Source organism: Dryobates pubescens, chromosome 22 (genome assembly GCF_014839835.1).
Source record: "Dryobates pubescens isolate bDryPub1 chromosome 22, bDryPub1.pri, whole genome shotgun sequence".
Lineage (NCBI taxonomy): Eukaryota > Metazoa > Chordata > Aves > Piciformes > Picidae > Dryobates > Dryobates pubescens.
Window position 1 is genome coordinate 2873537 of NC_071633.1, and position 26745 is coordinate 2900281.

At 46.6% G+C, this 26745-nt stretch overlaps 1 protein-coding gene across 5 annotated transcripts in view; it reads left to right on the forward strand.

Moving 5' to 3' along the window:
* The window catches only part of AP2A2 (adaptor related protein complex 2 subunit alpha 2), a 58275-nt gene that overhangs the window by 28954 nt on the left and 2576 nt on the right, over positions 1-26745 (forward strand). The window contains exons 4-21 of one of the 5 annotated variants that reach the window (XM_054171531.1): positions 630-823; positions 4765-4894; positions 6490-6591; positions 7983-8091; positions 9216-9366; positions 9811-9979; positions 11057-11194; positions 12765-12947; positions 14327-14424; positions 14564-14795; positions 15578-15751; positions 17699-17844; positions 19559-19636; positions 20501-20583; positions 21900-21989; positions 23270-23393; positions 25202-25318; positions 25526-25595. In XM_054171531.1, coding sequence (XP_054027506.1) covers positions 630-823; positions 4765-4894; positions 6490-6591; positions 7983-8091; positions 9216-9366; positions 9811-9979; positions 11057-11194; positions 12765-12947; positions 14327-14424; positions 14564-14795; positions 15578-15751; positions 17699-17844; positions 19559-19636; positions 20501-20583; positions 21900-21989; positions 23270-23393; positions 25202-25318; positions 25526-25595 — 2388 coding nt within the window. The remainder of the gene's footprint in view (positions 1-629; positions 824-4764; positions 4895-6489; positions 6592-7982; positions 8092-9215; positions 9367-9810; positions 9980-11056; positions 11195-12764; positions 12948-14326; positions 14425-14563; positions 14796-15577; positions 15752-17698; positions 17845-19558; positions 19637-20500; positions 20584-21899; positions 21990-23269; positions 23394-25201; positions 25319-25525; positions 25596-26745) is intronic. The other 4 variants (XM_054171533.1, XM_054171532.1, XM_054171534.1 and 1 more) reach the window with 4 other exon arrangements.

Here is a 26745-nt window from a genome sequence, read left to right on the forward strand (position 1 = left end):
GAAAGGTCTGGAGAGCAAGTCCTATGAGACACAGCTGAGGGAGCTGGGTTTGTTTAGCCTGGGGAAAAGGAGGCTTGGTGGAGACGTCATTGCTCTCTATAGCTTGCTGAAAGGAGGCTGGAGCCAGATGGAGGTTGCTCTCTTCTCCCAAGAGATAGGGTGAGAGGAAGTGGCCTGAAGTTGCACCAGGGGGAGGATTAGGTTGTACATTAGAAGAAACTTCTTCACTGAAAGTGTTCTTAAACAGTGGAAAAGTCTGCCCAGGGAGGTGGTTGAATCCACATCCCTGCAGGGATGTGGTGTTGAGGGCCATGGTTAAACCATGGCCTTGGTAGAGTTAGAGAATGGTTGGACTAGATTATCTCAGAGGTCTTTTCCAACCAAAATGATTCTCTGATCTTAAATGGCATTTTGAATATATGCAGCAATGGACTGATGAAACACCCTGATAAATTAGGGTAACACTAAAAGTTCATTGAATCTTTCTGGCCTTCACTCTGCCATCTAAGTATTTCTGCCCACGTGTTTGCTATGGGAGGAGCACTTTGTCTCAAAGAATTCCTTGTGGCCATAACAGAAAACAACAGTCAGCTAAAGTCAGCATTCCCTTTGCTGCTTCTGCATCCCAGGGCTATCTCTTCATCTCCGTCCTGGTGAACTCTAACAGCGAGCTGATTCGCTTGATCAACAACGCCATCAAGAACGACCTGGCCAGCCGCAACCCCACCTTCATGGGCCTGGCTCTGCACTGCATCGCCAACGTGGGCAGCCGGGAGATGGCCGAAGCCTTCGCTGGAGAGATCCCCAAAATACTTGTGGCTGGGTAGGTATGACTCTGCCTCCTCCACCTGCAGCACCCATAACATCCATGCTTGGAGCTCTTGCAGTGCAAACAGTGAGTTTCCAGTAGCTGCAGAGACTCTGTATTCAAGCGTGGAGTTGGTTATGCAAGGGCACGAGCACCGCATGGGAGTTAAGACCATGCCAGTATCTTGAGTGGACTTTTACAGCTTTGTTCTGTATAAATATGTGGCAGTAAACACTCCTGAAATGCTTTACTTTTCTTACCTTTCCTGATGAAAGGAAGAAATATATGAACCTAAACAGATGTTTACACTATGAACTTTGTTACAAACTGAGGTCTTTGTTTAAACGAGCCAGGGCGTGAGCTTGGGTTGCAACAACCCCCTGCAATGCTCTAGGCTTGGGAAGAATGGCTGGAAACTACCCAGGAGAGAGAGACCTGGGAGTGCTGGTTGACACCTGGCTGAACAAAAGCCAGCATGTGGCCAGGAAGGCCAACAGCATCTTGTCTTGAATCTGCTATAGTGTGATCAGCAGGACTAGGACTGTCCCTCTGTACTTGGCACTGGTGAGGCTGCACCTGAAATGCTGGGTTCACTCCAAGAATGATATTTAGGTGCTGAAGCATGTCTGAAGAAAGGCAGCAAAACTGATGAATAGGTCTGGTGAGTAGCAGCTTGTATTGTTCAGCCTGGAGACAAGGAGGCTAAGGAGAGACCACCTTGCTGTCTACTGCTCCCTGAATGGAGTCTGGAGCCAGGTGGGGGTTGGTCTCCCAAGGAACAAGAGATAGGACAAGACGAAATGGTCTCAAGCTGCTGCAGAGGAGGTTGGGTAAGTTGGATATGAGAAGAAACTTCTTGACTGAAAGGGTTATCAGAATGGAACAGGCTTCTCTGGGAGGTGTTTGCATCCCTGTCCTTGGAGGTGTTGTAAAAGCACAAATGTGGTGCTGAAGGAGATGGCTAACCAGCAGAGTTCACAGAATCATCCAGGCTGGAAAGGATCTCCAAAATCAAGCCCTCCAGCCATTTTGCCCACTCCAAGTCTGTCCCCAAGCTCCAGATCTCTATGGCTTTTAAACATATCCAGGGATGGCAATTCAGCCACCTCCCTGGGCAGCCCAAAAGGAGTAGAGTTAGATAATGGTTGGACTTGATCTTAAAGGTCTCTTCTAACCAAAGGAATTCTGTTGGTCTATGCTAAATGGTTCTGATTTTATAAGGAATGTGAGACTTTTCTGTTGTATGAGCTTCCTTGCTTCATCTGCTAGCCACATCAACAGCATTCCCTGTAAAGGGTCAGCAGTCAGTGCCAGCTTTCTGCCTTTCCTTTTGGTTGGCTGCAAGTCTCTAAACACTCCTGGCAAATGGCTGCAACTATAGTTGAGTAAGTCCACACCAAAACTTGTGGTTGCAGGGCTGATTCATTTCGAAACTTGGTGTGCAAGTGCAAAGAGTGCATTTACACTCTTAGGGCTATGAAATGTTTTGGAATATGCATGGATCTTGTTTTATAACAAACTATTGTCTTCCTTTAAAGTGTTGCGTTGTGCAAGAAGTGTTTTAAGACTTTAAATGTCAAGCTCTGCAGGTTGCCAATGTTGCTTACGCAACAGCAATTGTGACTGTGTCTGTTATGTGCACTGTCTGAGTTGGCAGCAAGAGAAAGGCTACAACATCACATGTAGTTGTAGCAGAAAGTCTCAGGAAGCACTTATGAACCCTGTAAATGGTTTCTCTAATGCTATGCTTGAGCACTGTCCCTATTCTGCAGAGCTGAAATGTAATGTGAGCCACAAAGGGAGGAGTAAGTAACTGGCATGTGATGTTTAGCATAAGCCTGGTCTGGTGGGAGAAATGGGGGAGAATTGCTCATCCTTTCCCCTTTCTTAGATGTGGAATTCCCCATGTGAGGGACCACATTCTAGAGATGGTGTGTTCTGGGGGTCCTGTCAGGCTTTTTGCTGTCCTATCCTGCACTGCCCTTCCCAGGTGCGAGGAGAGTCAAGACTGTGATGAGTCATGGCTTTCAGTAAGACAACTGCAAAAAGCTAGCAAAAAGCCATTTGGAGTCATTAAGCATAGAGCACAGCACCTTCAGTTCACACTTGTTTGAACTCCAAGCTGTTGGTGTTCTGGGATTGGTCTTCAGAGCCTCACTGTTACAAGAACATGTCTTCTGCAAAGAAGGAGCTTGTTCCCCTCGCAAGAAGGGCGTTAACATGATGGAGGAGATCCAGAGGAAGCCACAACAATGACATGAGGGCTGGAACACACCACCTCTGCTGTGAGGCTAGTCTGGGTTTGTTTGGCCTGGAGAAGAGAAGGCTTCAGGGAGACATGGTAGCTTTTCAGTGCTTAAAGGTCAGAAAGTTTGGGATAGGCTTTTGAGCACAGCTTTTAATGACAGGACAGGGAGTGATGGCTTGAATTGAGAGTGAGATACAGACTGGAGAGAGAGAGAGAGAATTGCTTTTTTTTTTAGTGCTGAAGGTGGTGAAATCCTGTCCCAGGCTGCCCAGAGGCCCCATCCCTACAACTATTACAGGTCAGGTTTATTGGGGCTCTGAGCAACTGGCTCTAGTTGCAGATGTTCCTGCTGACTGTAGGGAGACTGGACTAGATGGTCCCTTCCAACCCAAACCAGTTTGGGGTTCTAAGCATAAGTTGTGTGCCTGTCATAACCAAGAGACCTCTGCAGAGTGAGCCCTGTCAGTTAGGCTTTCAGCTGCAGCGTAGTGCACTCGGCTTGAATATAAAGTGGAGGGCGGAAGTGGGCAGGGGGAGGAGGAGCAGCTTTGGGGTTTGCTGGTTTTTAACTGAGGTAGCAATTTGATCTCATGGAAAATTGGTAGGTTAACATAGAACTGCTGCTGGTTTCTGGTTCTTTTGGAACTTTCAGTACTGATGCTCTATGGTTTTCAGCTGTTTGTGCAACATAGAAAATGCTTCATTTGCCACTTTTTGAAAGGGAGATCACTGAACTGGAAGAGCAGCAGGCTGCTCCTAAAATAACCTTTGTCTGTGCCAGCAGCACAGGTGGCAAGGTGAGTGGAGCTGTGGGTTGCATGTTTGGTGATAGCTGGCTGCCTTGCATGCTTGCTGTAGGTACTGGAGCTGCTAAGTAATGATTTGTAGTTGATCTGCAAGACCTTGCAGGAGATACACCTTTGGTCACATGCATAATGCAGTGTACCCTAACTGTATGACTTGAGTTGGTTTGGAAGAAGCTTGTTCTCATGGCTAGGTGAGCTTGTACTCATCTGATGATGAACTTTCAGTTCTGATAAAATGTGAAATGCTGCTCTAGGTTGTAGAGACTCTTTAGAGAGGCTACTGCATATAGGTAAGAGTTGAAAACTTCACTAGTTAAACGTTCTGGACAATTACTAAGGCTGTTCAGCCTGGAGAAGAAAAGGCACTAGGGAGACCTTAGAGCTGCCTTCTAATACCTGAAGGGAACCTACAGGAAGGCTGGAGAGGGACTTCTCATAAGGGTGTCTGGTGATAGGACAAGGGGGAGTGGTTTTAAGCTGAGGGAGAGCAAGTTTAGACTGGATCTTAGGAAGAAGCTCTTCAGTATGAGGGTGGTGAGACACTGGAAGGGGTTACTCAAAGAGGTTGTGGATGCCTCCTCCCTTGAGGTCTTCAAGGCCATGTTGGATGAGTGCTTGAGCAGCTGAGTCTAGTTGAGAGGCATCCCTGGCCACGGCAAGGAGGGTTGAGTGGATGATCTCTAAGGTCCCCTCCAACCTAAGCTGTTCTATGATTATAATGATTCTAATTAAGAACAACTACTATAACCTGTGGAAAACTTAGTAAACTTCTGTTTCAGCTTCAGCTGAGAAGATGCTGCCTGGCTGTGGATGGTGAGTCAGTGCAAAGACCAGCCCAGTGCTGGCCTGCAGGTATTGCTGTGATTTCAGCACTGTTTGACAACCTTGGTTTTGTCTTGCAGAGATACTATGGACAGTGTGAAGCAGAGTGCTGCCTTATGCTTGCTGCGTCTGTATAGGACTTCTCCTGACCTTGTCCCCATGGGAGACTGGACATCTAGAGTGGTGCATCTCCTCAATGACCAGCACTTGGTAAATCAGCTTCATTATGCTTCTGGGGCCTGCTCTGTAGGCAGTGAAGTCATTTCTGCTGTTAATAGCACTAACTTATTTCTCCTCAAGCCTTTCAAGCAACTGAGTTTCTTGAAACAGGGTTTTCTTCAAGCTTGGGAAAAGAAATGGAAGGAGTTACACTGCTTTAGCTGCTTTATGTGTTAACTTTTAATAAAGCTTTGTTTGTCTTTTCCTTGGAGATACAGGATGATATGCACAATGTCTTTTGCTCTGGGTCTAAATTGACCTTGTGATCCTAATTCATATTGCACAGATGTAAAACATAATTTTCCTGGGCCTTTTAAGATGAGACCTGCTCTGAACAGGCAAGATTTGCCAGTGCTTGGACTTCCTTGTGCTGTGGTGTCATTCTTGCCTTGCTGGTTCAGAAAAGCATATTCTAGATGGGAGACTTCTCCATGTAGTTCTATTATGGAAGTAGGGCCATTAAGACTTGTTTCAGGAGTTACAGGGGTGCTTCTTTTCTGCACTAATAGAAAATGTTTCTTACACAAGCCCTCTCCATGTTGGGTTGTCAGAATTCCTTCGGGAATGGCCACCTGTACTCTATTCCTTCTCCTCATGCTTCTTTTGAAGTAAGACAGTTTGCACCCAGGCTTTATATTATCATAGCTCTCTGTATTTATAGGTACTATCCAAACACAAAATAAAAGCTATTAAAAAAATGTCATGAAATGCTCTGCAAGCATCACAGTATCATAGTATCAGTCAGGGTTGGAAGGGACCACAAGGATCATCTAGTTCCAACCCCCCTGCCATGGGCAGGGACACCCCACACTAGATCAGCCTGGCCAGAGCCTCAGCCAGCCTGGGCTTAAACACCTCTAGGGATGCGGACTCAACCACTGCCCTGCACAACCCATCCCAGGGCTTCACCACTCTCATGGGGAAGAACTTCCTCCTCCCTTCCAGCCTGAATCTCCCCACCTCCAGCTTCATTCCATTCCCCCTAGTCCTATCCCTGCCTGAGATCCTGAGCAGTCCCTCCCCAGCCTTCTTGGAGCCCCCTTCAGATCCTGGAAGGCCACAATGAGGTCACCTGGGAGCCTTCTCTTCTCCAGACTGAACAGCCCCAGGTCATAGGAGAGGTGCTTCAGCCCTCTGCTCATCCTCATGGCCCTTCTCTGGACACCTTCCAGCACCTCCAGATCCCTCTTGGAATAGGGGCTCCAGAGCTGGAGGCAGTACTGCAGGTGGGGTCTCCCCAGAGCTGAGCAGAGGGGCAGAATCCCCTCCCTGGCCGTGCTGGCCACACTTCTCTTGCTGCAGCCCAGGCTCTGCTTGGCTTTCCGGGCTGCAAGTGCACACTGAGAGCTCCTGCTGAGCTTCTCCTCCCCCAGCACCCCCAAGTCTCTGTCCTCAGGGCTGTATCACCTTGGTGAGGATCCTGTGTGCCATCTGCCAGCCAAAATAAAGGGCTTTTTAATGTGGGGCTTTGCCATGGACATAAACTTTTGAGTTGTTGTATATTATCATGCACTTGAAGTGGAAGGTGTTGGTGGGCAGCATCTTAAACTGTACAAAACTGAGTGTTCTGGTTTTATTTTTTCTAGGGTGTGGTTACTGCAGCTACAAGTCTGATTACCACTTTGGCACAGAAGAACCCAGAAGAGTTTAAAACTTCAGTCTCCTTGGCAGTGTCTAGATTAAGCAGAGTGAGTCCAATGATAACCCTGATAATACTTCACTGTTGCTTAATTTACTCCGCTTTCTAGGTCGGGTTAGCTTACTGTTACTTATTTGTTCAGCTTTCTAGGTCAAATTAGTTTAGTGTACCATTAAAAGAGAAGATGATTCAGTTTCACTTCATGTAGTTGGTTCAGCTAACTTCTAGCACATGTTGCTTACCCAGGCAGAAAACTGTTGGCTTGCCCCAGCTGTCATGTTGTGCTCCAAGTCTATGAAGCAAAAGGGTCTCTCTTTCTCCCCTGTCCAGTCAGGATCTCTCACTCTGTCTCCCCACTCCAACCCCTCTCTCCTCTCTGGTATTTGAAAGGATCCTCATGATGCAGCTGCATTTTTAATGCTCATTTTATGTGACATTAAAGAGGAGTTGGATCAAAGACTAATTCTGCAAACTTCTTCATGGAACCCTCAAAAATATAGCCAGAACTTTTATCTGAGGTTCTTACAAGATGAATCTTCTCCCTATTCCCTCTCTGGAGTGGCTGCTAGGTTAATAATCATGAGCACCTGACACTGGGTAAATGGGTGTGTGGTGCTAAGCAGGGACAGGGGGTAGCTGACAGAAGTGAAGGGACAATCCTGTAAGGTTTTGTCTTATAGAAGGTGTACAAGAGATGGGAGGATACTATTTCATACTAAGATTTTTGTGGTGTTACCTCCAAAGTTACTTTGAATTCAGAGAAATTTAATTTCTTTTCAAGCATGAAGACTTCAGCTAATATTTAAAAGCCCAAGGAAGTGCTGAGGGAAGTGCATAGCTGTTCTGTAATGGAGCAGCAAGAACTAGATTGGAATGTCTTTAAGCAAAGCTAAGTGCCACACTCATCCTTACCCAAGACTTAAAGGGGGAAAAAGAGAGGGGTACTCCTGAAGCCTGATCTGACCCTTATCACATCTCACTGTGAAAGCTCTCTGTTCTTTGCTCTGGAGTATGAAGGTGTTAGTTCTTTCTTTCTGCTGTAGTTGAGTCTGTCACAGCATCTTACACTTGAATTCCAAGTTCACCTGTCAGCAATTAATTGTAACACTGAATTGAGGAACTGCTGAATTAAAGTCTAGCTTCTAGTTAAACGTTTTGGGGTTACAGGATGGTCTTCTTCACTCGTAAAAGCAAACATACTCCTGGGAACAGAGTTCCCAAACTTGCTGTGTCTGTAAAACTGAATTTCAGTTAAGAGGAGCCTGCTGGTGTAGTCCTAGAATGACAGCTTGCACCTAATTAATCTACTGAATTAAACGTTGCTGGTGACATAGTTTTGTAAGCCTCTGTCAAAGGTGACCTACAAGGTTCCTTAGATCCTTCTTGTGATTGCATACCACTTCACTCCAGTAGCTGATGTGCCCTCTGCTTATTTTGCAGATTGTAACTTCTGCATCAACAGATCTTCAGGACTACACATACTACTTTGTTCCTGCTCCTTGGTTGTCTGTGAAACTTCTGAGGCTGTTACAGTGCTACCCTCCTCCAGGTAATGCACACATCTCAGCTGCGGCCCTCTCTCCTGTGCCGTAAGTTATCTGCAGGGGGCTGCTGTGATGTTACCATAACTTGGAGAGCATGCATGTTGTCTTAAGACAAGGACACTGAAGTCTGTGCTCCTGAATGTTTCATGTTGTTATGTTAAATGCTGTGTAGCTCAGAGCGAAGTCTCAAACCGCTGTGCCTCTTATAAACCAGTTGCAGCTGCCATTTCAAACAGATGATCCAAGGGCTGGAGCATTTCTGCTGTGAGGATAGGCTGAGGGAGCTGGGGTTGTTCAGCCTAGAGAAGTAAAGGCACTGAAGAGACCTTATAGCTGCCTTCCAATACCTGAAGGGAATCTACAGGAAAGTTGGAGAGGGTCTCTTTATAAGGGTCTCTAGCAACAGGACAAGGGGGAATGATTTTCAGCTGAGGGAGAGCAGGGTCAGACTGGAGCTTAGGAAGGAGTTCTTCAGTATGAGAGTGGTGAGACTCTGAAATAGGTTGCCTGTAGAGGCTGTGGATGCCCCTTCTCTTGAGGTGTTCAGGGCCAGGCTGTATGAGGCCTTGGGCAACCAAGTCTAGTTGAGAAGTATCCCTGCCCTTGGCAGGGGTGCTGGAGTAGGTGGTATCTAAAGTCACTGTATCACCAAGGTTGGAAGAGACCTCGAGGATCATCGAGTCCAACCTGTCTCCACAGACCTCATGACTAGACCATGGCACCAAGTGCCACATCCAATCCCCTCTTGAACACCTCCAGGGACGGTGACTCCACCACCTCCCTGGGCAGCACATCCCAATGACGAACCACTCACTTGGTGAAGAACCTTCTCCTCACCTCGAGTCTAAACCTCCCCTGGCACAGCTTGAGACTGTGTCCCCTCCCAACCTAAGCCATTCTATGGTATTAAAGCCTTGAAATACAGCACATAGTGCGTTTGACTTTTGCAGTCACCCCCAACAGAGCTGTGGCACAGAGTTCTTACGCCAGCCCTCTACTGGGGGAAGGTGAACTGCATTTGATGTATCAGAGCAGTTCAGTTTAGTCAGCTCTAGCAATGTGGAAGGCCTAAAGTAGGGCTTAGGGTGTTGAGTTAGATGAAGTTGTCCAACGGCTCGTTGTTCTCCAGAAGACCCTGCGGTCCGTGGCCGCCTGACAGAGTGCCTGGAAACCATCCTCAACAAAGCACAGGAGCCGCCCAAGTCCAAGAAAGTGCAGCACTCCAACGCGAAGAACGCCGTGCTCTTTGAGGCCATCAGCTTGATCATACACCACGACAGGTGAGCTGGGAGGACCTGCCTCTGGCCAGGGTGGTTTAAGTGAAAAGCTGTGGCTTAGTCTGGAATGCTACATGGAGTTTTACTGGGGGTGGGGGAGAAAGGGAGGAGAACAGAAGATGAAGCTGCTTGCTAGACTGGAACACGAGCACAGCCATGGAATTGAGCAGTATTAATGCACCGTGTTGCTGTCAGCCTGGGGTTTTTAATGGCTTTGTTTCTCATGACTTCTGTTTTTGGGGGTGTGTTTTGTATTGACCCCACCACTCTAATCCCACACAGGGGATTTGCTCTCCCTATCTGAATTCTTGTGTCACCAGCAAGGCGTTCTCGCAGACACTTGGATGCATTTAAAGAGTTTTCCACTGCAGAAATAATATAGTCGGTGTTGGGTGTTCTCAAACCTGCTGCTTTTAACCCTGTCACTTTTTCTCCTCTCCTGTGCAGTGAGCCAAACCTCCTAGTCCGTGCCTGTAACCAGCTAGGTCAGTTCTTGCAGCACCGAGAAACTAATTTGCGTTACCTAGCACTGGAAAGCATGTGCACGCTTGCCAGCTCTGAGTTCTCACACGAGGCTGTGAAAACACACATAGAAACTGTTATCAATGCCCTGAAGGTAAATATTTGTGTGCAGTCTGTGCTGAGTGTTGTCTGGTCCCCTGTCTCAGTGCTCTCTGCCCTAAGGTCCACCCCCCCAACCCCCTCATTAAGCTCGTATCTTATTGAGTCTCTTTAGTATTGTTCTCAGAAGTCTTCTTTAGGTTTTTCTCTTAGTCCTGCAAAACCTTGCTGTGCTGGCAAAAGCAGAGGTCAGCTTCAGTTGGTACAATGTAAGCCCAGCACTAAACCTGTAGGTAGCTAATTGCCCATTGCACTGTGGTTGGACAATTTCAGCCAGTTATTAGTGCACTTGTGGCCAGCGGTGCCGCTTACCCAGTGGACCACAAACTCACTCACCATAGCTAGGGTAATTGTGGAGTATTCTGTCCAAACTCCTCCATTCTCCCAGCACTTGCACAGCATTGGATATGTAAACTACAGACACAAACCCTAATTATTTGAGTTTTGGTGACGTTATCCAAAAGCAGGAAGCTGAGTCCAGAGACCACCTGGGAAGACCCAGGTGACTGAAAGTGAGAATAATGTGAGAAACTCAGAGCTTGTGTGAAGAGTGTATCTATGTTCAATCTGCATCTGAAAGATGATGAAATTGTGTTTGCTTTAAAGTTGACTGTGGGTTGTTCAGTCCAGAGAAGAGGAGGCTCTGGGGAGACCTAATGTCAGACTTCCAGTACATGAAGGGGGCCTACAGGAAGGGTGGAGAGACTGTTTGCACAGGTCTGCAGGGAGAGGACAAGGGGCAATGGCTTCAGACTAGAGAAGGGCAGAATTAGACTGGGTATCAGGAGGAAGTTCTCTACTATGAAGGTAGTGGAACACTGGAACAAGTTGCCCAGGGAGGTGGTTGAGACCCCATCCCTGGAGATACTCAACTCGAGGAGGCCCTAGGCAGCCTGGTCTAGTTGGGGATGTCCCTGCTGACTGCAGGGAGGTCGGACTAGATGACCTTTGGAGGTCCCTTCTGGCCTGGACCATTTTATGACTCTATAGTAACTTTTTATCTCTTCAGTAAATTGCTTGTCCTTCTCAAAAGTGAATTCATCCTGACCTTCTGTGTGTGTCCTTTTTGCAGACTGAAAGAGATGTGAGTGTACGACAGAGAGCTGTAGATCTCCTGTACGCCATGTGTGACCGAAGCAATGCCCAGCAGATTGTGGCTGAAATGCTGAATTACTTGGAGACTGCTGATTATTCTATCAGAGAGGAAATTGTGAGTTGATATTAGTGTTTCCTTAACTCCTTCACAGCTGGCTTTGGCACCATGTGCATCACTTATTTATTGAGATGCTGGGGAGAGTCTTTTTTGTGGTTCCAAAAAATAAGCCAAAGCCTTCCCCCTAATTTTGGAGTCTAATAGCAAAGAGCATTCTTCAGTTAGGTTGAAGAAGAAAAGGAGGCTGAAGAGTGCTCTTCATTTAGGTTGGAGAGGGAAGAAAAAGCAAAACCTTGGGAAATAAACATTTTGAAAACTAATCTTGGCCTGCATATAGAAAGGAAAATGAATTTTACCAGTGCTTGAGGTCTAGAGCTAAGGGTTCTATCCTACTCTAGCTAACTTTCTAATAGCTTCAAAAATTAGTGTGGTAAATGCTTATTTGTAGCTGCAGCTTCATATTGTGGATGCTGTGACAACATCAGTCTAAGGAGTTCCATAAAACAGTATCTAATAACCAGGTTAAGAGAGGTATGGTATCTCTTCTTTCTCCTAGCAGGAAAAAAGTATAATAGTTAAAATATTCTCTTAAGGACCTTCCTAGAACAGTGGCCAAAACCTGTTCTTAGGGTAAATATTTAGCTTAGTTGGATGCAAAAGTTTCTTAATGAGAGAAGCTAGCACAGAATGCAGTGTTAGTGGATTTCCCTCTTGTACTGTCCTGTTCCTGCTGGCAGTCTCTCCTGACTTGGCAGATAATGTGAATTTCATTCTATTAACTTGCTGCTCTTAACAGAATAGGTCAATATAGATGTGACTGATAACAAATGGTATGGAGATCTCTTTTCATGTTGATTGTTTGCTTCAGGATCTAAGAATCATGGTGTGACCCCAAAAGGTCAGCTGTGTTTTGGTGACTGGTCTGCCTCTGATAGCTTGAGTTACTGGGGTTCTGTCCAGAGCTTTTCAATTTCCTATGTGGTCCTGTCTCAGTGATAGTTTTGAACTGGTTTCCCAGGCAGGTTGTGGATGCCCTCTCCCTGGAGAGGTATCACAGTATCACTAAGGTTGGAAGAGACCTCAAAGATCGAGTCCAACCTGTCACCACAGACCTCATGACTAGACCATGGCACCAAGTGCCTCGTCCAGTCCCCTCTTGAACACCTCCAGGCTGGACAGGGCCTTGGGCAGCCTGGTCCAGTGGAAGGTGTCTGTGCTCATGCTGGGAGGGGGTTGGAACTAAATCATCTTTAAGGTCCCTTTTGTGGTAGTTTTAGGCTATGCCTTTAAAAGTTTAGGGGAAACTTTAGCCCACCACACCACCTAACCCAAACTATTCCATGAATTTATGGTGATTTTTATAGCAAATGAAAAACATTCATTCCTTTGCTCTTGAGCACACAGCTGGAAAGCCTCAGAAGCAAGCTCTTTGAATGCATTGTGGGGAAAGCATCATGTGCCTGACAGCTGGTGTCTTCTGGCTGACAGTGTGTATTCATCTTTCCCCTGAGCTGTGGAAGCAAGGGAGCAAGCTGCTGCATCAAACAGAGGCTTCTGGGCTGCCCTGGGGTATCACAGCCTGCAGCAGAAGCTGATCAGCCTCCTTTATTCTCTTGTGTGCATTCAGGTTCTGAAGGTTGCAATCCTAGCTGAGAAGTATGCTGTGGACTACACCTGGTATGTGGACACAATCCTGAACCTGATTCGCATCGCCGGGGACTACGTCAGTGAAGAAGTGTGGTACAGAGTCATTCAGATTGTCATCAACAGGGATGATGTGCAAGGCTATGCAGCAAAGACTGTTTTTGAGGTGAGAATAATGGTGGTCACTTTCAAACTGAGCTAGGAATTCAGTAAATAACAGACATGTGAGAGAGGTGTGTGCATCCATGTGTTAGGGAGGAGTCAAAATACAGCTTGAATGTCTCTACAAAAGATTGCTAAAGCCTTCTGTGTAGATAGCAGCAGAGATTTTTTTTTTATTCTAGTTTTTTTTTTCTCAGAGCCAGAGACTCAGGTTAATGAGAAGCTTTTCTGGCTTATGCAGTGTACACCTGACACTGCTCTGGTTTTGGGTGGATTGTGCTGGGGGGGTTGTTTCGGAGGATAGCATTGAGGGGACAGGCTGCGAGATGGGGCTGTTCAGCCTGGAGAAGAAAAGGCTTCAGGAAGACCTTACAGCACCTTGCCAGTACCTGAAGGAGGCTACAGGAGACCTTGGGGAGGGACTTCTAGCAAGGGTTTGTAGTGCCAGGGTGAGGGACAATGGCTTTGAGCTGGAAGAGAGGAGATTGAGATGCTGGAACAGGTTGCCCAGGGAGGCTGTGGATGTCCCCTCCCTGGAGGCTTCCAAGGCCAGGTTGGATGAGGCCTTGAGCAACCTGGACTAGTGGGAGGTGTCCCTGCTCATGGCAGTGGAGTTAGAACTAGATTATCTTTAAGGTCTCTTCCAACCCAATCTATGAATGGATGTCTTAGTAAGGAAATTACCTGGAAAATGACTGAAATGTAGTGAAAATAGAAGCCTGTTACAGGGTGGCTTGCCTCTTCCTCTCCCCCACCCCGCTGCCCCCCGAGTTTTCTGCAAGTAGGAATTGAAAACACTCCAAAGATAGCTTGATGATCCTTCTGGAAGTATATACCCATTATTTGCTTGGAATCTGATAAAACTGGAATTCCAACTATTAAAGTTGGCTTTTTAACTATTAAAGGCCTGGCCTTGTTACCCTGACTTGGGATTTCTTTTTATTGGTTTGGTGTTTTAACCTGGGGTTCCACTTTTTTGACTGCTTTTCCTGAATGTTTAAGCTGCCTTTCAGAACTCATCCCTGCTCTGTGTTTCTTCATATTTTAAAAACCAAAAGTATATTTGGTTTGGACAACTTCAGCAGGGTTTAAATTAAGTATGCTCATATGCTTTGATGCCTCCAAAGGTGGAAGGGGAAATCTAAGCTGCAGTAATTGTCCTCCCAAGTCCATGTTGCTGCTGGTTGGGTCTAAGGCTGCTCTTAAGCAAGTGATAATTAACAGAGTTTCTTCTTTGAAGTCCTACTGTGTATCATCATCACTTTTCTCTTAAGTACTCTAGGCTAGACCTCTTAGAGACCAGTGAAGTGGACATGAAATTGAAAGAAAAGCTTCTTTTTTCTCTTGATGCACTGCAGACTGACTCTTACTGTGTTCTTGCAGGCCCTTCAGGCTCCAGCATGCCACGAGAATCTTGTAAAAGTAGGTGGCTACATCTTGGGAGAATTTGGAAATCTGATAGCAGGTGATCCAAGATCAAGGTAAAACACTTTCTGTGAAGAATCCAGTGTCTGTTGAACACAGGCCACTTAACAAGTGATGCAGCTCTTGCTACTAATGCACTAAGAATGATCCTGTCTGCCAAAACTGAACAAATTCTTTCTCTTCCCGTCTTTTAAGTCCCCTGATCCAGTTCAACTTGCTGCATTCCAAGTTCCACCTGTGCAGTGTTCCTACCAGAGCTCTGCTTCTGTCTACCTACATCAAGTTTGTGAACCTGTTCCCAGAGATCAAAACTACAATTCAAGATGTGCTGCGCAGTGACAGTCAGCTGAAGAATGCTGACGTTGAGCTGCAGCAGAGAGCTGTTGAGTATTTGAGGCTCAGTACTATTGCCAGTACTGATATCTTGGTAGGTATAAAGATAGTTTTATTCTCTTGTGTAGAGCTCTAGCTGTGTCTTCTGTCAACAAATGAACTCCACTCCACCTGACTTGATTCCTCAGAAGTCTTCATGCAGGATCCAGAATGTGGGCACTAAATTTTTTGGTTTACTCTACCTAATTCAGCTGCAGTCATCTTCAATTTAGAGCTAAAATCCCAGTTGTTACTGCTTTAGTGGGACATATAACCATTAAAGCATAGGAGTCTGGGGCTGGGAAGCCAGTGCAGGCAGGTGCAGTAGGGTGTCCAACAGCATTCAGACACCAAAAGGTTACTGCTTTGTTTTGAGGACTGATTGCATGGTGGGCAGGAAATGTGCAACTGTCCTGAGTTTTGCTTTCTTCTTTCTCAAAATTCAGTGTTGGAACCTGATGCACTCAGACCTAGCCAGAGCATGGCACAGTTAGCCTTGGCATCTAATAAATGCTCGGTCCTTGGGTGGTCTTCTGTGGTTTCAGTCTAGGTCTGCTTGAATTAAGAACTGTTAGGTCTGATATGATCTGAGTTTTTGTTTGTTTAATAGCACTGCACCAGACAAGTGATCTGCTCCTGTTCTCTTAAACAGCTGCCTTGGGAGGGCTTCAGAATGTTTTGACTTTTGTTGGTTTAAAAATGCTCCCTCACTGCCCAACAACCTGCATTGTCATCTCCTGTCTGGATAATGACTTCTGCTTTTGCCTTCAAAGACTCAGAAGCTGGTTTGGCTGTTTCTCTGTAAGTTACACTAATACACTTTTTGTCTGTGATAAGGCAACGGTGCTGGAAGAAATGCCTCCCTTCCCAGAGAGGGAATCTTCTATTTTGGCTAAACTCAAGAAGAAGAAAGGCCCAGGCACAGTTACTGACCTGGAAGAGATCAAAAAGGAGAGGAGCTCTGATATGAACGGAAGTGCTGAACCTGCCGCTGTCAATGTCAGTGCTGTTGTGAGTTAAAAAGCTGTTACTTCCCTCATTCAGGCAGTGTGAAAGTGCCTTCAAGTGCCTTGTTAGGGGTTTATAAACTTCTCATCTCAAATTTCAGGATATGGGTGTTTGCTATAAAATACAGGGGAACAGGGGGACCTGCTTTGCGCCCCCCCAATGATTGGATGCAATTTCCCCTTGGAAATCTTTTGTAATTGGAGATAAACTTGTCTGCAGCCTGAAAAAGAAACTAAATAATCCCTTTTACAATGTTGCTATGGCAAATATGAACATATTGCTGTAAACTTCAAAGTGGGAATTGTCCTTGCTGCTGAAATTACAGTGAAGGTGAGATGCTAAAATTAACCTATATTAGAGTTTGAGTTGCACCTTTTTGATATCAGCTGTTCTCCTGCTCTAACATGGTAGATATTTAAGGTCTTGATGTGGGCTGTTTTGATGTTGTGTTTTGGGCTTGTTTCTTACTAGATGTAGACAAGATTGATTGACTCAGTATAATGTTGTTACTGTTTGTTTGACAGTACAGTTTGTGTTCAGTTATGGAAGGCAAGGCCACAGTCTTGTTTCTCCTGAGCTGAAATCTCTCCTCTTACTGTCAATTAAAGCTGGCAGGATGAATTGTTCCCATAACATAATGCTTGTTTCTGGCTTTAATGACTAGCATAACTTGTAATTACATCTGAGATGTAGTAGGAGATTACCTAAGAGGAGGAAATACTTCAGCACACTCCCTGCTCAGTTTATTAAAGCAGAATCCTTTAACTCTTAGTCATTGCGGTATGTAAGAGTAGATGTTCCAAGTGCAACATCTTTGAATGGACAGAAATACCTTTCCAGCAGAAAAGCTGCCAGATTCCCTTTGCATGCCTGATCCAGGTGGCTGGCAGTTAAAACTGTGTTCTGTTTTATGAGCTTCACTTCATGGGTTGCAGCCATGTAAGAACCTCCGTTCTAACACCTTCATTACTGGCTTTGGTGTCACCCTGGCTTGCATACCAGGAATCTGTTCCAAGCTGGAGTTCCAGCTGTTTGGATTGGCTTCTGAAAATTTTTGCCAGGGAAAATTTTTCATTATCCTGCATCAAATTCAATCTGTGGAGTATTTAACAGCTTGGAGCTGGCTCACAGAACCAGGATTTCAGACTCAATCCAAATGCATCTCCTGACTCATCTTTGGCAAACCTGGCACGTTGCAGGCTACTGACGTCCAGCAGATGAACACTTTAGCAGTCTCTGCCTTGTTCTTGCACGTGACTTGGGCACATGTGTGGCCTTTGCATGTCTCTGTGTCCTGGCTACTTGATTTGCTCTATTTGAGAGAGAAATTTCGAAGGTCTTGCTTCTGCCTTCAGTTGTTTGCAGCTTGAAGTAGCTCCAGGCTCTGCTTTTTTGCTGGTTAGGCTTGACATTGTTTCCAAGGTTTGCCCAGCTTCCAGAACCCTGGGCTAAACTGAGAGTCAGTTTTAAGGATGCTGTGATCATTTAATTCAGGTTTGTGGAAAAGCCACTGCCTTTCTTGCTGGATTCTTTTGTGAAAGAAAAGCAACACATTTAAATACCATTCCATACAGTGCTTCATTTCTCTTGGAACTAAGGTGAGAAGTGGGGAGCGGGGAGGCACACATTAGAATCTGATTCTGCAGAAGGCAGACACCAGGCAGATTAATTTGGGGGGTTTATTTAGTTATTAGATAAAACTCTCTTAAAGAGAGAGGAAAAAAAACCCAGCAAAAGAGACAAAAAAGCCTCCAGACCAACCACACCACCTCTGTAAATGACCTTAAATTGAAATGCAAGGTGATAACGGCATTCGTGAAGCCTCCTATGTCCATTCAAAGCGTGATTTGGGGTGGGGAGAGGCACTGTGCCATAGCTTGTTTGTGCCAGAGAGACAGCTTGGTTTTAGTTTTGCTGCAGTGTAACACCCAAGTGTCTTGTCTTCCCTAGTCTACTCCTTCTCCGTCTGAGGATCTGCTGGGTCTGGGTGCTGCTCCCCCACCGTCCTCTAGTGGTAACCTCCTGGTGGATGTATTTTCAGATTCAGCTTCCGCCGTCGCACCTCTTGCTCCTGGGTCAGATGACAACTTTGCGAGGTAATTCAGTCACCCTGTAAGGAATCTGCAGAAGAATTTGGCTGTCTGAAACAGGCAGAGAGAGCTGAAAATGCATGCAAATAACTTTGGGGTTTGTTCCAGCTCCTTGAACGTGTTCCTGGGTGGGAGTTGTGCAGCAGGAGAAGCGCTGTTGAACTCTGTTGGCTGTGGTCTCTTTATTGAATGCCTCTGCTTATGGAAGAACTGAGTCTGTAGTCACCAACCTGAGGATATAACTGCAGTATCACTTAGGTTTTGTGCTGGCTTTGCCTCGTTGTCAAACTGAGCTGCTTGTGCATCCAGTTACATCTTGCAGTTGGGTGTTCTCTGGCCTGATATGAATATGTTTATTCTTGTCTTCTTTCCATGAAGTATTCTTGGGTCTCTGCACTTACAGCAAGCTGATACTGGAACGGTGAGATGGATCATATCCAGAGATACTGGTGCTCAGAGTGTCAAGATAGACTTAAATTATTCTGCTGCTATCTGACAAACAGATGTCAAAAAGGGGGTTAAAAAAAACCCCAAACTACTGCCTTGTGCATTGGTGTGTTTTAAGAGTATTTGAGACAAGTATCTTCTTAATGATATTGCCAAGGGTAGAGAAGGTAGAATGCTATTCATCCTGTCACTGTTAAAAGCCACTGTGGCTGTAGTGAAAGGCCACAGAATGTCTTTACAAACCCATCCTCTTGCTGACCAGAGTGTGAGTTACTGTTGTCGAGGACCAAACTCTGAATGGTAACATGACATTTGCAATGCATCTTAACAGAGAGGATGTCATCAGTGAAACTGATTGACCTGGGTCATGGAGGTTTTGATCAGAACATTGCAGCAGGCAGGGCATTGTTGCAGGTTTGCAGTAATGAAGACTTGATCCTGTGTTCCTCCTGGAAGATGCTGAGTGATGTTTGACCATGCTGTACAACACCAGGACTCTAAGAAGCTTGTTAGAGCTTTTTCTTTCCTTTTTCTTTTTTCCTTTAAAGAAGAAGGGGAAAAAACCCAACCCAACCCAAAAAAGCCTTGGTACTGGTAGCTCTGTAAGCAAGAGTTACCTAAAAGGAGTTTTTTGTTTCTGCAGAAGAAAATGCATCCTTGCTTAACCCCTTGGTCTGTCTGTAGATGAAATGCTTCTCTAATGGCACTGAGAAGTTGCCTTTTACAGTTTGCTGCCTCTTTCTAGTGCTCTTGTCACTTTTGTTTCTGTTCCTTGGGTAAGTTGTTTGTTGTCCACCTGTCTATTGCATCTCTTGGGTGTGTTTGAGAACTGGCTGTGAGGTGCCACTAAGGTCGGTGAGGTCTCTGCTTCAAAGTGCACATTTGTGGTAGCTGATATATATCTCCAGTTACGGTTTTGCACTGAAACTCTCTTGCTGTCACAATTAAACACCTAAAAGGACTTGGTTCTTTAAGAGGTATAAACTGAAGCTCCTGAACGCCTTCAGCTGCCCTCTGTCTCGGGGAAGAATTGCTGGTTCCTGACAATCAGGGAGGGGTGGGATGGGGGAGAGAAATGGGGGAGAACATTGCCTAATGCCTCAAACCTTTCTAGGTGTACTGAGCTAGGGCAGCTAATAAATTTTCCATGCATTAAACTCAGCAGTGCCATTTTTGAGGAAGGAGGTAAAAGAAATAACTAAGCACTAAGCTGTCTTTACTAACTCCTATCTCTGTCGCTACTGCCTTTCTTCCTTTGTGCTGCCTGAACTAGCCCTGACCTGGCTTCATCTGAGGTAGTTTCTGAGGAACCAGCTGATACTGTGCATGATGCTGATGAGCTTTTCCACAAGTAAGCAATACTAAAACCTTGCAAGGCTGGGCAACTGCCAGAATATAGCTATAAAACCAAACTATATTTGTGCATTGACTTAATACCAGCAGAAGTAGAGAAACGTGTGCTGTCAGGCTTGTGACTAGAGCACCTCTGTAGATGCTGTGGATGTTATGACAAGCTCATGAATACCCAGGTTAGAGTTGCCTTTACCAGTCAGTGCTATCACACACTGCTCTAAAATGAGACAATGCCTCTTGTATGTTACCTCTTGCAACTGGTGACAAACCAAGGAAAACCAGCAAAAAGCACTACTATTTTGGAGTGTTTCAAGTGCCTTGTATGCAGAAGGCTGATGTTCACTGACCACCTCCTCTGCTTTTAAGTGGAGGGTGACAGAAAGGGACTGAAACCACTGCAGAATGGGCTTCCTCTCTCAAAATGGGAAAAAAATACAGCTCTCAGTTGACTCACATGACACAGAAGTGGGATTCTTTTTTCTTCCAGGTCTAAACAGTCAAAGCTTCAGACTTTCCAATTCTGCACCAACCTAATGAGTTTCAGGGGTTGTCAAGAATGTGAATCCTAGCCTGTTGCCTGGTCCTTTATAGACAGTGTGTGTGTACATAGCATGTTGTGGCTTCCTTCGTAGCCTCTCAGGCATCCTACCCAACAAATTCAGCTCTCTTAGTGTCCTACAAGTGGTGGTTTTGCTTGTAAAACTCTCTTCCTCTAACTGCAGTCTTCTGCAAAGGCCTCTCTCACAGACTGATGCACTCTAGGTTAACCACACTCTTCATCCTCTCTGTAAACCTTGAATGTTGTGGCTCTCAATGTTACTGCAGCTCCGCTTAGAGCCCATTTCTCCTTCTCTTTCCCTAGGTTTGTGTGTAAAAACAACGGGGTCTTATTTGAAAATCAGTTGCTACAGATTGGATTGAAATCCGAGTTTCGGCAGAACCTGGGTAAGACCTTGCAGGCCAAGTGCCTGCCAACCCCCCCACAGTGCAGATACAACTTAATTTTCAGCTCCTCAAGAGAGAGTTGTGATTTCAAGCCTAATCTCTCTTAAGTTCTTCACTGTCTGTGTGTGTCCCTGGGCTCTTGTTTCAGTCGGCTTTTTGGCTGCTTGATAGCTGAGGTGAAATGAGAGCGTGAAGTCAAACTGTAACTCCAGCTTTTGCTGCTCAGTTGTAAGGTTGATACAGCAAGGGACACTTGGTGCAGTTGGTACAAAAGGTACAGCAAGGAATACTTCTCCCTTATTATAGAATAGAATAAACCAGGTTGGAAGAGACCTTCAAGAACATCATATCCAACCCACCTAAACAACTAACCCATGGTACCAAGCACCTCATCAAGTCTCCTCCTGAACACCTCCAATGATGGTGACTCCACCACCTCCCCGGGCAGCACATTCCAATGGGCAATCTCTCTCTCTGTGTAGAACTTCTTCCTAACCTCCAGCCTAAACCTCCCCTGGCACAGCCTGAGACTGTGTCCTCTTGTTCTGGTGCTGGCTGCCTGGGAGAAGAGACCAACCCCCAGCTGGCTACAACCTCCCTCCAGGGAGTTGGAGAGAGCAAGAAGGTCTCCCCTGAGTCTTCTCTTCTCCAAGCTAAGCAACCCCAGCTCCCTCAGCCTCTCCTCACAGGGCTGTGTTCCAAGCCCCTCACCAACTTCGTTGCCCTTCTCTGCACACCTTCCAGCACCTCAACCTCCTTCCTAAACTGAAGAGCCCAGAACTGGACACAGGACTCAAGGTGTGGCCTAACCAGTGCAGTGTACAGGGGCAGAATGACCTCCCTGCTCCTGCTGGCCACACTGTTCCTGATGCAGGCCAGGATGCCATTGGCCCCTAGTGCAGCTTACTGTAATAATATGATACACAATATGCTTCAGACGTGGCTGTCTTAATTAATGCCCAAGATAATGAAAACATCTAGGAAGGAGCTGGGACTCACACAGGACAGCACTAGGATTGCTTGCTTCTCCCCTTCTGCACTACTTTGCTACCAGTTAAGTAACCAGAGTAAAGTTCTTTGACAACTGGGAGACTTCCACTGATTGATTTAACTGCCTTTGGGACAGCTGCTGTGGGAAGGGTCTGATGGTTTGGTTTTAATCTGTTGTTTCCTTGTGAACTGTGACTAGTTGAGTGACACAAAGCATGCTCTGTTTTTGAAAAGCTGGAGGTACAATGTGTCAGCTCCAGGAAGCACAAGCAGGTCAAGGTGTTTGCATGGGATGTGCCTAAAAAAAAGTCTTCTCTTCTTTTCAGGGCGGATGTTCATATTCTATGGTAACAAGACATCAACACAGTTCTTGAATTTCACTCCAACAGTAATCTGCTCAGATGAGCTACAGTCCAATATCCTTAAATGCAGTAGCATGTGTCTGTTCTCACTGGGGATTTGTGTCCTGTGCTGCACAACACTGTGACACAGCTGCTGCATCAAGGCATGCTGTCCCTGAAAGAGAAGAAACAAAGAGTTGTCAGCAGGTTTCTAAAGAGCAGGTCCTGAGCTCCTTAAAGCTCTGCTATAAACACAAATTCTGCTGTTGAAATCAGGAGGAAACTAGGCTGAATAAGTATTGTAACTCTAGCTTTCTCCACTGTCATCAAGTAGCAGGGCTTAGAGCATAGAAAGAATCACAGAATCACTTTAGTTGTAGAAGCCCTTTCAGATCAGCCAGTCCAACCACTCTCTAACTCTGCCAAGTCTGGTGCTAAACCATGGCCCTCAGCACCACATCTCTGGGTCTTTTAAACACCTCCAGGGATGGGGATTCAATCTCTTCCCTGGGCAGCCTGTTCCAGTGCTTGACATCCCTTTCAGGGAAGAAATTGTTCCTTATGTCCAGCCTAAACCTCCCTTGGTGCAACTTGAGTCCTATCACTCATTCCTTGGGAGAAGAGACTGACCCCTAGCTGGCTCTAGCCTCCTTTGGAGTTGGAGAGAGTGAGAAGGTTTCCCCTCAGCCTCCTTTTCTGCAGGCTAAACAATCCCAGTTCCTTCAGCTGCTTCTCACCAAACCTCTCCAGACCCTTCACCAGCTTTGTCCTTCTCTGGACCCACTCCAGCACCTTAATGTCCTTCTTGTAGCAAGGGCCCCAAAACTGTAGTGGGTTCAGCAGCAGCAGTGCCCATTGTAGGAGGATGTGGTGTCCTTCAAGTCCTGCATTAGCAGATAACCTCAGACCTGAGATGGAGGTAGAAGAATCCATGTGCACAAAGAGGATGATACTTTAAACCAGCTTGTCCTTAACAGTTGGGGTTGAAATTGTAGGGTTTCTAGGAGACTGTAATCAAGCTTGTTTCAATCAAAGCATTGCTGTAGGGTCTACATGAAAATGAGACACTGCAGTGGGCTTTCTTGTGAACACTGCCTATGCCCTCATCAGTCTTTGAGGGCACCTTTAAGAACATCCAGATAACTGAGCATTGTGGGGGGATACTGCTTCTAGGTGTGTCAGGGTGGAGAAACAGCCAACCACTTATTTCCTGTGCAAGAGTTAAGCTTTGAATATTCAGTAGCATGTAGAGTGTGAGTGGACACCATGCTAATTGCTCATGCAGTCATGGGAAGCTTTGCTGTCCTCTCTTTGAGCTATGGATTCAGTGATCAGTTTCCTTAACCACTTGCTACGCCTCAATCTTCAGACAAAACCTGTTGACCCCACAGTGGATGGAGGGGCACAGGTTCAGCAGGTCGTGAACATCGAGTGTGTGTCAGACTTCATGGAAGCTCCCATCCTGAACATTCAATTCAGGTAAAACACAGCTTTCAAGTGCTGGGGAAATCAGTTAGGTGGAAGGTCATAGAATCAACCAGGTTGGAAAAGACCCCAGAGATCATCAAGTCCAACCTGTTACCTAACACCTCCTGACAACTAAACCATGGCTCTAAGTGCCACATCCAACCCATTTTTGGACACCTCCAGGGATGGGGACTCCACCACCTCCCTGGGCAGCACATTCCAATGGCTAATTACTCTTTCTGGGAAGAACTTTCTCCTCACCTTGAGCCTAAACCTCCCCTAGCACAGCTTGAGACTGTGTCCTCTTGTTCTGGTGCTGGCTGCCTGGGAGAAGAGACCAACCCCCACCTGGCTACAACCTCCCTTCAGGGAGGTGGAGAGAGCAAGAAGGTCTCCCCTGAGCCTCCTCCAGGCTAAGCAACCCCAGCTCCCTCAGCCTCTCCTCACAGGGCTGTGCTCAAGGCCTCTCCCCAGCCTTGTTGCCCTTCTCTGGACACCTCCAAGTGTCTCAATGTCCTTCTGAAACTGAGGAGCCCAGAACTGGACACAGGACTCAAGGTGTGGCCTAACCAGTGCTGAGTTCAGGGCAGAATGACTTCCTTGCTCCTGCTGGCCACACTGCTGGCTCATGTTCAGCTGCTGTCAGCCAGTACCCCCAGGTCCCTCTCTGCCTGGCTGCTCTCCAAGATGTGGCACTTGTTCTGGTCCCATGACTGAAGTGTGAAATATGGATGCAGAGCTCTCTTGGGTAGACTTAGTTGAAAAATGGAGCTTTAAGTTACCAGAGGAGGTAAAGCATCCACTTGGAATGATGCTGTTCTCAACATCAGCCTTTTGCAAATCCTGATTTCCAGGCTATGTTCTGCTACTTCAGTTTTAAACTGGTTCTTACTGGTATGTTTTTAGAGGGATATGTTTTCACCATTTTGAGTGCTACAGAGAGATTAAAAACTCTGTTGGAAGCTGAGGTCTTTGTTAGAAGTTCTGCCGGTTCACTTTTGTTGACATCCAAGCAGAGCCATTTATTTAACAGTGGATTAAAGCTGTACCTAACAAATAACATCATGTCAAGGGGCAGGGCTGTGCTGGCCACCATGATCTCCTCTACCTTCCCATATGGAAAAAGGGAGAGAGACTGATGGGGTGGGAAAGAAACTGAACCAGCTGGGATGGGAATGAGAACAACCCCATGAAACAGAGACACAAACTAACATGGAACCCAGCCCTGGTGGCAATGACAGCACCATTGGCACCACTGCTGCTGGGGGCAGGCACTGGGCAAGGCTCAGACTGGACTCAGCAGCAGATGGGAACCAGATTCATGAGCTAGCTTCTGGAACACAGAGCTCAGGACCAAAGGCAGAAGGGTCAGAGTTGTCTTTGGATACCAGCCATTGAAGGTGGTCCTTCAGCTTGCTCCTGGAGATGCCCTCCATGGGCTGCAATCCCTTGGGGGGCACCTGAAGGTCCCCTGTCCTGGCTGCTCCTCCCCACAGCTCCACCTCTGCATTCCTGCCCCCAAGCTGTGGCAGTGCCCTTGGTGTGCCCAGGAGCAAGTCTCAGGCAGAGGCTTTCTGCAGCTCAGCCCTTGGCAGGATCTGTCCCCAGCAGCTTCTGCCTGCTAGGAGCAGCCCCTGGCTGTGCCAAGCTGCCCTGAGCTGCAGCAAGTGCCTCAGCAGAGCTGGCTGTAGGCTGGCTCCCAGCAGGACATGTTGATGGACTGCAGCCAAGCAGCTCCACCTTGGTGCCTGTCCTCAGCTGGTTGGTTGCTGTGGGCTGGCACTGCAGCACACACCATGTGCTCTCTGTTCCCTCTGCAGGTATGGTGGAACATTTCAGAACCTCTCAGTGAAGTTACCCATCACACTGAATAAATTTTTCCAGCCCACAGAGATGTCTTCTCAAGACTTTTTTCAGCGCTGGAAGCAACTGAGCAAGTAAGACTTTGTCAGGACTTGGGGCTGGGACTTCTGTGGTGGGTCAGAGGAGGGAAAAGGGCACACAGTGAATGGGGGTGGTGCAGTGCCCTCTCCCATCCTTGATGCTGTGAGTTACAAACTCTCCCAATGTAAGAGTTTGCTCTTCAGCAGTGCTGTGTGTAGTGCAGGTGTTACACCACGAGCTCATCTGGCTTTGTCTTGCAGCCCAAAACAAGAAGTCCAGAACATCTTTAAAGCAAAGCACCCCATGGATGCAGAGATCACAAAAGCAAAGGTGGGTGGCAGTGTGATACTTTGAATTCATGATGTGAGGGTAGTGCTATCAGCAGGTTTTATTCATCTTGGTTTAAGTGGCACTTGCATCATCCTAGTACAGCCCACACCAGCTGGTATAAGAGGCCCTGGGCACTGCTGGCTTGAGTGGACTGCCTCAGTGAGGCTTGAATGAGGTACAGTCCTCAATAGCAGCTGGAATCATCGAGTCATGGAATGGTTTGGGTGGGAAGGGACCTCCAAAGGTCATTCAGACCAACCCCCCTGCAGTCAGCAGGGACATCCTCAACCAGATCAGGTTGCTCAGGGCCTTGTTGAGCCTGAATTTGAATATCCCCGGGGATGGGACCTCAACTACCTCCCTGGGCAACCTGTTCCAGTGTTCCACCACCCTCATGGTGCAGAACTTGTTCCTAACATCCAATCTGAGTGTTAGTTTGAAACTCTTGCCCCTTGTCTTACCACTGCAGGCCTTTGTAAAGAGTCCCTCTGCAGCCTTCTTGGTTGGCTGGCTGGGTACTGGAAGGCTGCTATTAGGTCTCTTTGGAATGTTCTCTTCTCCAGGCTGAACAACCCCAGCTCCCTCAGCCTGTCCTTGTAGCAGAGGTGTTCCATCCCCCCTGATCATGCCCATGGCCCTGCTCTGGACCTGTGCCATCAGGTCTGTGTCCCTCTTGTGCTGAGGGCTCCAGAACTGGGTGCAGCAGTCCAGGTGAGGTCTCACCAGGGCGGAGTGCCGGAGTCGCCTCTCGATTGCTGGCCAGGCTGCTTGAAGCTGCTTCAGAAAACACCCAATTTAGTGCTTAACACTGAGCTGGAAAATGCTTCAAGCCTTAACTATAGCAGAATTACCAGCTGGAACAGAGGAAAGCAACTTGTTGTAGAACTGTCTGCCTTGGGCATAACAGAAGAGACTGCTGAGAGCCAGGACTGGTTTTAATAAAACCAGGAGAGACTTGGGTTGAATTTAACTTATTTCTCAGTAGTTTTCAAGAGGAACCTTTTTGTTCCCCCAGGAACAACCCACTGTCAGGGTCACTCTCACTTCAACAGTTTGTGGGATTAAAATAGGTGTTGGATGATTCTTTAATGTCTTGAACATTCTTTAATGTCTTGAAAGAAAAATTGGCCTCCTCCCTGTGTTGGCGGTG